Below are 13,334 nucleotides of genomic sequence, written 5' to 3' on the forward strand. Positions count from 1 at the left end.
GTTGTTCTTTTGTTGATTTATTGCTATATTTTTAACTGTGTCTTTGAATTTATTTTGTAAATCGCCCAGAGGCTATTTTTGTATTTGGTGACTAATGCATATAACAATACCAACAACTTGCCCCACATCTGACCATGGCATGCTTGCTTTGAAGAAGAGAGCAGGGCAATACCTTCAGCCAACCGTCTCCCTTCAATCTGCAGTATAGCTGTTTCCTTACCGCTGCCCTTGTTCCCTGCCCCCCCCCTATTTTGACTTCTTTTCTTCCAACAGGCACTTTCAAAATTCAGAAAACACGTTTGCAAAGGGAAAGCTACAACCCACACCAGACATCTGATCGATTATATTTCTTGGATGTAAAACTTGGCAAGTACCTACCTGTGGATGAGTGTGTGTTTGAGAGGCTCCAGGCTGGAAAAGTATCTCTGTGATTTCATCAGCAAAAGCCACTAGTGACGAGTTTGCCTTGGAGGGCTTTGCTTGGCTAGAGAAACAAACTTGGCTAAATAAGTGAAGCAAGGTTTCCATTCAGAACATCTGCAGTAGGGACAAAAACTAGCACGGCACAGGGAGCAGAGTGGCCATCATCTTTTTCAAAAGCACATTAACTGTTTCCTGAGCAAAGGTGGTAGCCCCTTTCTACTGTTCAGTCTTTAGAATGGTTTTTCTTCCCCTTCCTCTATGTAACCATTGCATTGTAAGACACTGTGTGAAGCAAGACAATTATTACATTGTTAAAGCCCTCAGTATGTTGGCGTGACTGAGTCTGCAATAGTCCCTCCAGTTGTCACCACTCTGAAATGTCCCCACGTTTACATAGAACTTTAATGGACTGACTTTCAAAATGCAATATCATTTTATCTGCAGAGACTTTGATCTTAAAAATAAAATGACTAATTTGATGAAGTAACAACAATGTTGGTATTAAAAATGTTATATTAAAGCAAAAACAAATTTGGGCCGAAAAATGCACAGGAAACACCCTACTAATCCATTGTGATGCTTGAAAGCTTCCACACAATGACAGATTAATAAAATACTTTGTATCCTCTTAGGGGAAGTCATTGTGCTTTGCTAATCTGCCTAAAGATATATTGGTTTACATGTCCACTTTTGAACATTGCAACATTTCAGATTACTTGACGTTGATCCAGAATCTTGGAAAACAGTGTGATAATCCTGAAAACAAAGTCTGGTAACGTTTGTTATGGTTTCCCTGATCCACACTGCTCTCTGTAGGAAGTGTGGCAGCTGCTCAAAGCAAGTTGCAACATAATCCTAACATTCACCTTCCATCAGTACACAACTGTGGGTATTACCAACTCTACCGTTTTTTCTAGTGCAATTTCTGTAGATGGCACAAAGCATTTTATTTAAAACAAGGAAGACAGAAGGGCTACTGAGACTTGTTGGTGACCATACCTTCAAAGTTGCTGTGATTCATTCTTGTGATTATGTTGTTGTGGAAGACCTGTACCACTAATGCAGCTATTCCTAGGATATCCTAGTTAACTTCTGTGGAATTAATTATTTTACTGGGACGTTCCTTTAATAACCATTCTTCTCTTTCATAAAAATGTAACTTTGCACAAAACCATTTTACAAAGACTTCTGTGCACTGTTATGTTGTATAACAGAGCACGATACAGTACTAGTAGGGCCATTGTTAAGTAATGGTTCTGAAACAAGTGGAATGTGTGCTTTCCCTTTTTTAATTAGACCCAGAATGTGCCTTTCATCAGAGCCAGACAGAGCAGGTTAACATTTGTTATAAATTTAGCTTTGTTATTAATCCTCAGAAAAAGGCACCTACAGCTAACTGAGCCCTGTTGTTTGGAGAAAAGCACATATGGTAGTTTTTTTAAGGCTATAGTTCATGGTTTGAACAAAAATCATGCACTAACAGTTATTTGAAGCAAAGTTACATTTTCAGATGGAGTCACTATTGTCAAAGTATAACTTTGTTTTGAAAATAAAAAATGAAGAAAGCTTAAGAGTTTGTCTTGCTCTTTTTTGTCTCTGTCTTCTTTGCTGTGTGCAGTTGCATGTCATTTCAAATGCAGAGACCTGTTTCACTCTTTGTCGCCTTCAATTCTGTTCTGTCAGGCTTTATTAAACCAATGGATATAGCTAGTCAAGCAAAAAGACTTTTGTGGGCGGACACCACTTAGCATTAGACTATCACCCGTGTCTCTTCATCGTATCTGCATAAGCCGTTATCACAGGCAAGTCTGATTTGGATTAGTAACTAAGGTTGCCAGCATGCATATTGAGCACGCAGTACTGTATGTATTCTGTAAATTATTATGTTAATGGGTGCCCTTTAAAACCCATATAAAGGATATACTTAAGACAAACACCTCTGCTCCATGGTCATGCCTCACTTTTTATTATATCATAAGTTTTCAGAAGGAAAACCCAAAAAGGATCCTAAGTATCCTTCAGTCCTTGAAATTTAACTTCATTGGAACCAATGAACCTTACTTCCAAATCAAACTCTTACCTCAGCCTTTTGTGAGACGAGGCACCCTTATATCAAGTTGGACTTTCTACTCTTCCTGCGTCTTCCCTCAAAGCAGTGGCTTTTGTTGTAATAATGCATTTTAAGTGTCCCCTGGTAGGGCATGTGCTGATAGTTTCTTCTATGCTGTTTCCTGCTTTTGTGGTCATATACTTTTCCCCCTACAAGAATGTGCTCCTGCTCGACTTCATTGGCCATAACAGGACAGAAGACCATTATTTATGGGCTCTCTGCACACATTAACATTCATTCCTGCAGGTGTCTCTTGAACTAGAACCTCAGGACATCTCATAAAGCTAATCATTGGAAGATTCAGGGCAGACAAAAAGAACTACTTTACACCATGCGTTATTTTTAATAAACTCCGCCACAGGAGACATGCAGCAAAGTAGGAACTGGACGTGGAAAATGTGGCTTCGTTGATCGCTGAGCATTGGCAGAGCGACCCTGACTTCCCGCTTGCGCGCGCGCGTACAATTGCGCGATCCCCGGCGAATTACAGAGGCGGGCAGCCAGAGATACGACTCGCGGAGGGATGTCTGCAAACCCGAGTGGCCCTGAGCCGCGCCTCCAGCCGCGGGGCGGCGCTGCAGGGCCGTCCGGAGCAGCCACGGCTTCCGAGGTCGCCACGGGACTTCCGGTGCCTCCTGGGCGGGGTCGGCGCTGCGCTTCCTTCCGGCGTCTCTTCCGTCGCTCTTTCTCCTCCGCCGCTTCGCGTCCTCGCTTCCGCCCATGCTCTCTCGGCTACTTCCGGGTCTTCCGCCCGGCCGCGCTCGCTCCCGCCATGGGTCCCCCCGGCTCCCTCGCCGCGCGGCCTTTCCGTTCCGCCCGCCGGCTCGCTCTCTGCCTCGCCCGCCATGCCCGGCTCCTCGTCGTCCCGGCGCGGCCCGGCGGCCTCGGCGCCGCACGTCTCGGTCTTCCCTTCCCCGCAGGAGCTGGGCTCGGCGCTGGCACAGCTGGTGGCGCAGCGCGAGGCGCAGTGCGGGCCGGGCGGGCGCTTCTCACTGGGCCTGGCCGGAGGCAGCTTGGTGCGCGTCCTCGCCCAGGAGCTGCCCGCCGCCGCCGCCTGCCCGGCCCGGTGGCTCCTGGCCTTCGCCGACGAGCGCCGCGTCCCGCTCAGCGACCCCGAGAGCAACTACGGCGCCTACCAGGTGCTCCTGGCTGGGGGGAGGAAGGGAGCGCAGGGGCCCCGGCCGGGATCTCCGGGGGAAGAGCAGAAACCCCCTGGCAGGCAGGCAGGGCGGGGTCACCTCCTCGGGCGGCAGGATCCCAGGGGCAGCAGATCCCCCGTTGTTCTTCACCCCGCTTCCCCTATATATATATATATATATATATATATATATATATATATATATATATATACACACACACACACACACACACACACACACACACACACACACACACACACACCGTATACACACACACACATACATACATACATACATACACGTTATTTATAAAACAACGTTCACAGAGACACTCAAAAGTAGGTTACAAAGAATTGTTCAGTAAATGTTCCAACAATAACCTAATTCTAAAGCACCCACTGTAAGCTCTACACGACCATATATACTACAGTCCCTTATCATTTCCCCTCCTCCCACCCCTTTGACCCCTCCCCCCAAAACTTATTCTCTCTTCAGATCTTTAAACATGTGCACAGATTATTCATTCTAGTTTGGATGTTTGGGTTGGCTCCCCCCCCCCACACTATCCAATTCTTATAACTTGCCCATTTAGTCAAAATATTTTGACATTTGTTTTTCCATCTACCATCCATCGCTATCTGTTGAAATATCTAATTGAACATATTCAAAAACATCATTTCATTTTTCCATTGTCCATTTTTCTTTTTCTTTCCATCCTTATGCAATTACCAACATACCAGCTAAAATCATAATTTTGTACAGATCTTGCTCATTTCTTTCTACTTTACTATTCCCCAATATTATATGTTGACTTGAAATAATAACCATTTTATCTTTTCCCAGTATTCCTTGACAAAGATACACTCCCACCACATATGTGCATACACCCCTACCTCTTGACCACAGTGCCAACACTTGGGGCTCAATCCTTTAACTATATATGCCAATTGCGCCGGAGTTCTATACCATTTCAATAGAAATTTCCTACTTAAATCTTTATATTTATCCATTTTAATTTTATCTATACTCTTCATCATCTCTTGAACTGTATTCTGATGAAACCACCCTTCCTGCTCCCATTTATTCTGAAATATACCTATCATCCTTTCCTTATCTCTTATCATTATTTTATATACCATGCCTGCTATCCCTTTCTCTTGTTATTTGTCTTTTATTAAGTATCTCATCAATTTCTAACCCCGACCTAATCCTATCCTCTACTTTTTCCGATTCTGTTAAATTATATAGCCCTTGCACTTTCAACCAGTATTGTTTTCCTACTTTCTCCAAGAGACTGTTTTTTGTCCTTCGCTTCCCTCCTTCATCAAACAAATCTTTTAATTTATAAAATCCATCTCCTTATAATTTCTTCCACCAACCAGGATCTGTATGCCCCTTATCTATATATTTTAATGGAGCCCACTTTGAATATATAGGCATCCATTTCATGTGCCACCTCTTCCAAATTCCAAATGCTGTTTTCCTTGGTCCTATCGTCTTCTTACATGCCGTCTGCATATCTCTATTAAATATCCCCTCTTCCTATTCCATTATTTATTTCATTCTCCATTCTAACCCATTTAGACTTATCATTATAACCGATATCTATTAAATATTTCAATTGAAACACTTCATATTAGAATTCGAAATTTGATATCCCCCATCCCATGTCCTCCTGCTGGGAGTATCTGGTGTTCTATCTCTTTTACTTCCAAAAATCCAGTTTTTAAATACCTTATTCCATGTTTTGAACCACTTCTTTATAATTGGCATTGCCCAAATTCCCCCCCCCCCCCCCGGTTCCTAATGCAGATCTTTCTGTGTCCCTCCTTCCCATTGTGTGATTCGCCGCAGCAGCCCAAATAGATCAGGCTGGCCCTATGGGATATAGAAATTAAATAATCAGTAATCTTGTTTTTACTATTTATATAGTACCGTTGATGTACTTTACAAAATAGTATATATAAGCTAAAAAGAAACCAGCCCCTGCCCCAAGGGGCTTACAATATAAATTTCAGCAAGGGAAGGGAGGAAAAAGGCAATTTACATGATGCTTTCATCACCTAGTACAAAAGTTGGAAAGAACACAGAAAACTTAAGCTTCATCATAGATGGTTTTGTTGTTATGTGACCTGTGGTTATCTATTTCAGACGTACCTCCTTTCTAAAATTGCTGTACCTGAGGACCAAATTGTTGTTATCAACCCTTCGCTACCAGTGGAAGAGGCAGCTGCAGATTATGCAGCAAAACTGAAAGAGGTACAGTTGTGTGTTTTTTTCAGACAAGGCCCCATGTTGGAATAAAATTCCTTGTGGTTTGAGAGCTTATGGACTGAGCTTCTTTTCCATTCATTGCTTAACTCAACATCCTAAATTTTGAGTTCCTGGCTAGAGCTCTTCCTAGTCTGCTCTGCTGTTCTGCATTAAATGTGCTGAGGGCCTTCTCAGTGGTAGCACCCCAGTTTTGGAATGCTCTCCCCAAAGAGGCATGCCTGGTGCCTCTTTGCCTAGGATTTTTTGGTGCTAGGTGAAGACCTTATTGTTCTCACTTTTCAAATTCAATTCTTTTTAGTTCTTAGAACTATTTTGCTTTCTTCTTATTGGTTTATAATGCTGTTTTTATTGTGTGTGAGAGTTTTTTATGTTGTTGTATGGGTTTTTTATGCTTTTTGTTAATTTTGACCTGGTTCAAAATATGGATTACTATTTTGATTGAATTTTTGGTTTATTGATTTCAGTTTTTGAATTGTGCCCAGAAGACACAGTTTGTTGGGTCATCTGGAAACACTAAATCAACCAAATAACCAAATAAAAGTCCCAGAGCACCTAGTGGAAGTTGTGATGAGCCAATAACATTGATTGTGATCAATTGGGTGGTGTGCGGAGCCTGGTGATCAACTTGTTTGCTTCAAGTTTCTACTTGGCCCTATTTCAAAGCCACACCCTTTTTCTTTTTGTAAGAAATCTTGGGGTGGCAAGAAAGTGACCCTTTATGCAACACTGAGATCAGTCAAGAAGATGCAGAAGATGAGGCTTGTGCTACAGTACAATGCAAACAAAACCGAAGGTTGCAAGGGCTCTGTGTGTTGGCCAAGGACTTTATTTTTTCCTCCCACGCTCAAATCAAGCCTAGAGGGATCTTCTGGTAATAGTCAGAAATATGCATCTCCCCTTGCTAAATGAATTGGGTCTCCCCTCTTGCCCCCCCCCCTGACAGCTTGACAGCTTGAAGACTGAACACTTTGGGAAATTGCTAGTGGGAGCCAAGGTTGCATTTGAAGGTTGGCTGTCCCTGACTTGGACACACCAAAGAATTGGCTGCCTGGCACTAAGGTATTTCGGTGCCAGTCAAATACCTTTTCCCAGGCTTATTATCATCTTCTTTTTCTTCTTTTTTCCTGCCATTAGGATGGCATTTTTACTTTTATTTTAAGCTCTGTAAAGCACAGTGATAATTGTATATTGAGGGGCAGTACGGAAAATGTGGTTGATATATGTGTGTTCTCCCGTTCTGTGCAGGCCTTCCAAGGCGAGGATATGCCTGTATTTGACCTCTTGATCTTGGGAGTGGGACCAGATGGCCACACTTGCTCACTCTTTCCGGATCATTCTCTCTTGCAGGTGAGCCAGGGAGTAGAGCTGTGGTGAAACTTTGATCTCATAGAACATGGGCCTGCCAACTAAGGCCCGGATCTGGCCCGCGGACCCTGCCGCCTGCTCAGTCAGTCCCTGTGTGCTGATCTAAGCCGGTGCAGTGCTGCGTTTCCTTCATAAGAAGCCACGGACGCCTCGCCGGGTGGGCACTGACTTCCGCAACGCTGGTATGGCTTCAGATTGGCTGCAGGAAGCTCCTGCCGCCAACCCGAAGCCATGGTCGCCTCTGGGCAATGCCCCTTCCTTACCGCTGAGGTGGCTGCGTATGGCCAAGAGCTGAGCGGGAGGAAGTGGTGGTGGCAGGGAGGGAAACTGTTTGTGGTGTGGAGGCACCCTTTCTGTGGGCAAGGGCATTCTTCCCTGTTTGGGAGCTGGCTTGTGTCACTTTTGGGGGTGGGTAGGTGTGGGTGAGGGTGAAAACGGAAAACGGACAGAGAGCGGGATTAAAATCGTTCTTCATTTTAAATATTTTATTGTTTTTCCTATTTTTAGTGCACTACAAATACAATATGTGCAGTGTGCATAGGAATTCATTCATATATTTTTTTCAAAATATAGCCCTCCCATGCCCCCCAAGGTCTGAGGGACAGTGGACCAGCCCCCTGCTGAAAAGGTTTGCCAGCCCCTGTGATAGAATCACAGAATCACCAAGGGTCCTGCAATGCAGGAATCTCAACACGTGGTCCCTCACCCACTTTGAAACCATACCGGACCCTGCATGGCTTTGCAAATGTGCCAGCAGGTTTATTGCTGCACTGCTTCTCTCTTGACTGCGGAGCCTCAGGCTCAGGACCCAAAGCAGCCCCCCCAGGTCTTTAAGCGGAGGCTTGACAGCCATCTTTCAGGAATGCTTTGATGGTGTTTCCTGCTTGGCAGGGGGTTGGACTGGATGGCCCTTGTGGTCTCTTCCAACTCTAGGATTCTAGGTCTCTCTGTTTGGCCCTTGGAACTCTCTCCAGGCTGCGCCCCTCACTGGCCCTACTTTGCCCCCTCCTTGAGTTTATGTTTGTGTCCTTGAACAGGATCCTGCCTCTTGCTTGCCTGGGTGCAGGATAGAGGGGTGTGCATGACTGAGTGAGTAGTGCAGAAGCTGGACTCCTCTTCCAAAGCAGCATTCACATTTCTTTAGTCACACTCAGCCTGAAATGGGTTCTCCCCCCCTGGGTGTGCCATGTTCCTTTCAGAGGTCAGGCCTCACAGGGTCTGAATAAGGAGGAGGAAGTAGAAAGAGATGCTGTCTATCTAGCTGGCTATTTTAAACTGCTGAGGGGAATCGGATTAAGGCTTACTGGTGTCTTGCTTTGTCCTGAAGGCAGGCTGCCTGACACATTTAAATTGGATTTTGTTCTGGCAGTGCCAAGCGGGAATTCACTGGGCAGCTGGCTCTTTGAGAGTGATGCTCATCCCACGCTAGGAGCTAGCTGCCCACTGAGCTTCTAGGTCAGGCGTGGGGATACTTTTTGAGCCCAAGGACTATACTCTCTTCTGAGAAACCTTACAGGGCTTGGCAGGGTCAGAAGCAAAAGGGGGCTGGGCAATAAATGGGCAGTAAGCTGATTTCTACACCTCCTTTTGGACCAAATTTAGTTAACCAATCTCACTGGCAGAAGTCTGCAGAAGGACTTTCCCCACTTCTCCTCTCCTACTCCCCAGTTGGTTTAGGGGGGGGGGGTAGGAGAACCTCCAGAACAGCACACAAGGGGAGGAGAGGGGAGATAGTTCCATCAGACAAGTAGAAAGGCTTGCTCTCATGGAGTTAAACTAAGGAAGTGCCCTGGGATGAGCAAGATGGTTTGAACAGCTAGAGATCAGTTTAATATGGAATTTGGTGAAAAGTTTCTGCACATTTTTGAGGGGGAGGATTATGGGTGCACTCATTTAGTTTATCAAGCCTGCAAGCCACTCCCCATCTAAGCCTGCTCTGCAGATGCGCGCCCCCCCCCCCCCAGTGTCATTGCAGCACTTTCCCTCTTTTGGCTGTTCCTGTGCCCATTTCTGTCTGTTCAGACAGCATGTATTTGGAGAAGCAAGAAAGTATCAAACGTAGCTGGAATCAATATCAATCTTTTAGGTGCAGGCCCCCCTTTCCCAAGTTGACAAATATTCCAAAATCCTAGCTGCAATTGTTGGTCCATGTTAGCGCCTGGGCAACCAGATTCCAGAGCATTCTCAAGTCTGGAGTGCTCCCAGGACTTCCGTTTGCTATTAAGTGCTTATGGCTACATACATAGTCATGCCAAATTTCCTCTTTTGCCCTTGTGTTTAAATCCCACTCAACCTTTCTGTGTACCCAGCCACCTAATCTACAGCTCGCTTCATTTCTGGGTGAAGATATGAATTTGCATGTGTTTTTCGCATTCTTTAGCGGTGACTGGCTGGCTGGCTCTCCAGACTGGTTGCTCTGCATGGCTGCAGTGGAGGCTTGAATACGAGTGTCTGCCCAGTTAAAATATCTAGGCTTGCTCTTGATGCCACAGATTGCCAGTAATGTGCCTGAGAAGAGCTTTGTGGAGATCCTTTTTATTTCAGGGCTTAGCGCAATATGGCGTAGGCAGGGCTGTGACAGAACCCCCCTAATCTTCCCTCCCTCCCTCCCTCCCTCTTTCCTGTGGCAGGAGCGGGAGAAAATAGTGGCTGCCATTAGCGATTCTCCAAAGCCACCTCCGGAACGCATTACGCTGACCCTCCCAGTGTTGAACGCGGCTCGCAGCGTGGTGTTTGTGGCCACTGGGGACAGCAAGGCTGCCGTGATTAAGGTAACATGCACCCCGTGGCTTCGTTCTCACAGGTTTGAAGGTGCGCTGGATTCCACCCTGGGAAAGAAAAGAGGAGAATGGATTTGTTGGGGGTGTCAGGAATATCCAGAGCTAGGAAACTTAGGACTGGTAGGTTTTTACCTGGGGTGGGGTACCGGTGGTCCTCAGTCCATTTTTGGACCACAGCTTCTAGCTTCCCTAGACATTGGCCATTCCAGCTGGGGGTGATGGGATGTGGAGTCCCAACAAGGTCTGGAGGGCTTCAGCTTCTCCTGCCCTGGTTTATCTGTAGAGGAGTTAAACGGGAAGTTTTTCCAGAGTTAAATCAAACATTAACCTTCTAAAGACGCAACCTGTTGAGTGTTTTAGAATTTGCCTATCTTAGAATTCCCCAGGAAGAGAACACACATCTTCCTTGACACAGCAATTGCGTGGGGATGGCAAGGCTGTTGAACACACCTCTTGACTTTTCTGGGTTCCTAGAGAAGCAGCAATGGAGCCACAGGGCAGCAGCCCCTTCTGAAAGCAGCCCTGGCTTGTTCCTTCCCGCATTGGCTGCTTTTGTCTGGGAGGGGAGAACAGCTGCAACCTCGTGAAATGCTTGAAAGAGGTGGAATCCAGCTCAGGACTGCTCCCACCGGCGTTGCTGGACCGTCTCCAACCATCCCTGATCCTTAGCCAGGCTGCCTGGGGCTGGTGGCACTTGAGAGTCCAGCAACGTGGATGGGCGCAGGATTCCCCCTCTTAGCATACAGAGGCTGCAGCAGCTCTCCAGGGATTCGGACGAGGAGATGCCAGGAATGGAAGGAGGGGCTTTTCTGCATTATTGAGCTATGGCTCTCTATTTTATAATGGTGTGGTTTTTTTATTTAAAAAAAAAGTAAATCTCTTTAAGATGTTTTCATGGGAAATGATTAACAAAATAATAAATAATACTTTGCCCCGCAGATTCATGTTCTCTCCCCACTCTGATTATTCAAATTCATCAACTTCTGCAAGCTGGATTCATTTTGTGTAATTCTGTTTCTGTTAGTTTTGGGGCAGAGGGAGCTTATGGAGAGAACCGGAGGTCCAGCCCTCACCACTGGGGGTCTAAGCCTGTCTTTCCAGCAGCATTTAGAGTTTAAAACCACCCCTTTTGTTCAAACTGCTGCCTCTGCTACACCCTACCAACCTACCTGGATTCCAAAGGCATGTCTGATTCAAGGCTGCTAATCATGCAGTTTTGGGCTTGTGAAACAAGCCTTTCAATTCTGATTCTTCTCTTTTGTTGGAGATGTGGTGAGGGAAATCTCTGTAACTTCTACATTTTGAGTCCTGTGCTAATCATTAAGTTCCAAGTGATGAGCTTCTAACATCCTGTTTTTTGGGACAGCGCATTTTGGAAGGTGATGAAGAGAAGCCACTGCCAGCTGCCCTGGTCCAACCCCACACTGGGAAGCTGTATTGGTTTCTGGATGAGCCAGCTGCAAAGGAGTTGACCATCCCCTTTGAGAAGCACTCTATCTTGTAGAAGCTCATGTTCCAGGTTGGGGAGAGCCCATCAAGTGCAGGTTGTGGGGTAGAGCCCAGCCTGCCCACATTCCAGATCACGATCTCCACATCCGGTTGTAGCGCTCAGGAGCGGCACTAAACTAACACTGTTTTTCCCTCCTTCCTTCTCCCTCTTAAAAAAACAAATGAAGTGATACATTTGTGGAGCACTGTGTAACCAATATAATTATTTCTTTAGCCAGACAAAGTGTCAAATGGAGGTGGGGGGACACGGGTCCAGCTACTAGTTGTTAAAGGAGTTGCAGGGAACAGCGTTACAGTCTTTTATCATGTGAACAGTCTAATGTGGTGTAAAGTGAGTGCACAATTAAAGATGTACAGCCACTCCCTATGGCACTGTGTGTTCCTCTATTCCTTGTGTGATTTTTCTTTAATATGGGGACAAGAGTGAAGTCTCATTTCTGCATTGGCCCTCATTATATATGGATGCATTTAACATACAGGGTACTAGCAGAATTTATGTGGCCCTTTGCAGGGCAGTTGGGGCCAACTTTGGCTGGCAAGAGTCAGTTGAAAAGATGTAGATGGGAGAGGTAGAGAAGACTTGAAATGCAACGGAGTCAACTCGCCAAAGTAGTCCTGCTTTGCAGTGACATCTAAAGTCCACAAGCTTCTATGCGGAGATAAAGAAGTACAGGAAGGGCTGTGTGTCCTCCCTGGTTAAAGAAACAAATTTACTTCGCCAAACCTTTATTAGGCATTACAAATATAGGCCATCATAAAACATCCATATATAAATTTTTAAAATGTATACAAATAAACAGCCATGTAACAATATGTAAAAATTAGGATTTTCATTGGGGTTTCCCCCCTCTAAATAGTGGGAAGAAATAAATGGAAACCAAGAAAAGTAGAATTCTCTGACATATCCAAATTGAGTGGATTTGCTAATTTTCACATATTTTGCACAATGTGGGCTGTTTTGTATAACTTAATTTGTTGGGTAAGGAGCTTACAGGGAGAAGGAAGTCTTGCTTTTAGCTCCTAGAAATTCTGCTTAGCTGCTTCTCCAGCTTCTAAAGGTTCACCAAGCGTTTCCTACACACTGTCCAACAGCATTTACAGATGTAAGGGCTAAGAAGTTGTTACCGGTATTAAAACAGTTTCTTGGGAAGTTTCTCAATACCATATTACCATATTTTGGGGGCCTCAAAATTTAGAAAATAGGGGGGGATTGAGCTTTTGGGGAGGATTATTTGGGGGGAATGCCAAAAATCACTCGCCTGCCAAAACGCAGCACACAACTGCTCACATCGCTTACAATTGGTGCTTACAATCTCGGCCTCACACTTCGTTCCAACAGGTGAGCGATTTCAGCACCTCCCCCCCCCCAAACAATCAAGCGGCCAATTGCCGCTTAAAAATGGGGGCTCATACTTCATTCTGGCAGGTGAATGATTTTCGGCATTGGCCGCTTGATTGTTGGGGGGGGGGTGGAATCCTGAAAATCGCTCACCTGCCAGAACACAAACCGCCTATCAGCTCCCCAATCGCCACCAGCAGCTGCCAATCACATTCTCACTTGCTGTGACATGGGCAGATGTCTATTGGTTGCCACAGCGGCAAGCAGGAGGGCTAATGGCGGTGGATCAGGCAGCTGTGACACAAGCGGTTGTGTGTTGCGTTCTGCCGGCTGAGCAATTTTTGGGGTCCCCACCCCACAACAATCAAGCAGCCAATGCCGAAAAGCGCGAGCCC

At 45.6% G+C, this 13,334-nt stretch overlaps 2 protein-coding genes across 4 annotated transcripts in view; both read left to right on the plus strand.

Annotated features, from left to right (window-relative positions):
- The window catches only part of SLC27A1 (solute carrier family 27 member 1), a 51,187-nt gene extending 49,193 nt beyond the window's left edge, over positions 1–1,994 (plus strand). For all 3 annotated transcript variants that reach the window (XM_035101807.3, XM_035101793.3, XM_035101801.3), the window contains exon 13: positions 274–1,994. In XM_035101807.3, the coding sequence (XP_034957698.1) occupies positions 274–431 (158 nt within the window). In that variant the 3' untranslated portion in view covers positions 432–1,994. The remainder of the gene's footprint in view (positions 1–273) is intronic.
- Positions 1,995–3,209: 1,215 nt separating this feature from the next.
- On the plus strand, positions 3,210–11,967 carry PGLS (6-phosphogluconolactonase). The gene is made up of 5 exons (XM_035101830.3): positions 3,210–3,672; positions 5,824–5,931; positions 7,192–7,293; positions 9,942–10,082; positions 11,458–11,967. Exons 1-5 carry the CDS (start codon positions 3,379–3,381, stop codon positions 11,593–11,595), a joined length of 783 nt encoding a protein of 260 aa, XP_034957721.1. The 5' UTR covers positions 3,210–3,378; the 3' UTR covers positions 11,596–11,967.
- The last annotated feature ends 1,367 nt before the right edge of the window (positions 11,968–13,334 follow it).

The sequence above is a fragment of the Zootoca vivipara genome, chromosome 2 (genome assembly GCF_965207765.1).
Source record: "Zootoca vivipara chromosome 2, rZooViv2.hap1.1, whole genome shotgun sequence".
NCBI lineage: Eukaryota > Metazoa > Chordata > Lepidosauria > Squamata > Lacertidae > Zootoca > Zootoca vivipara.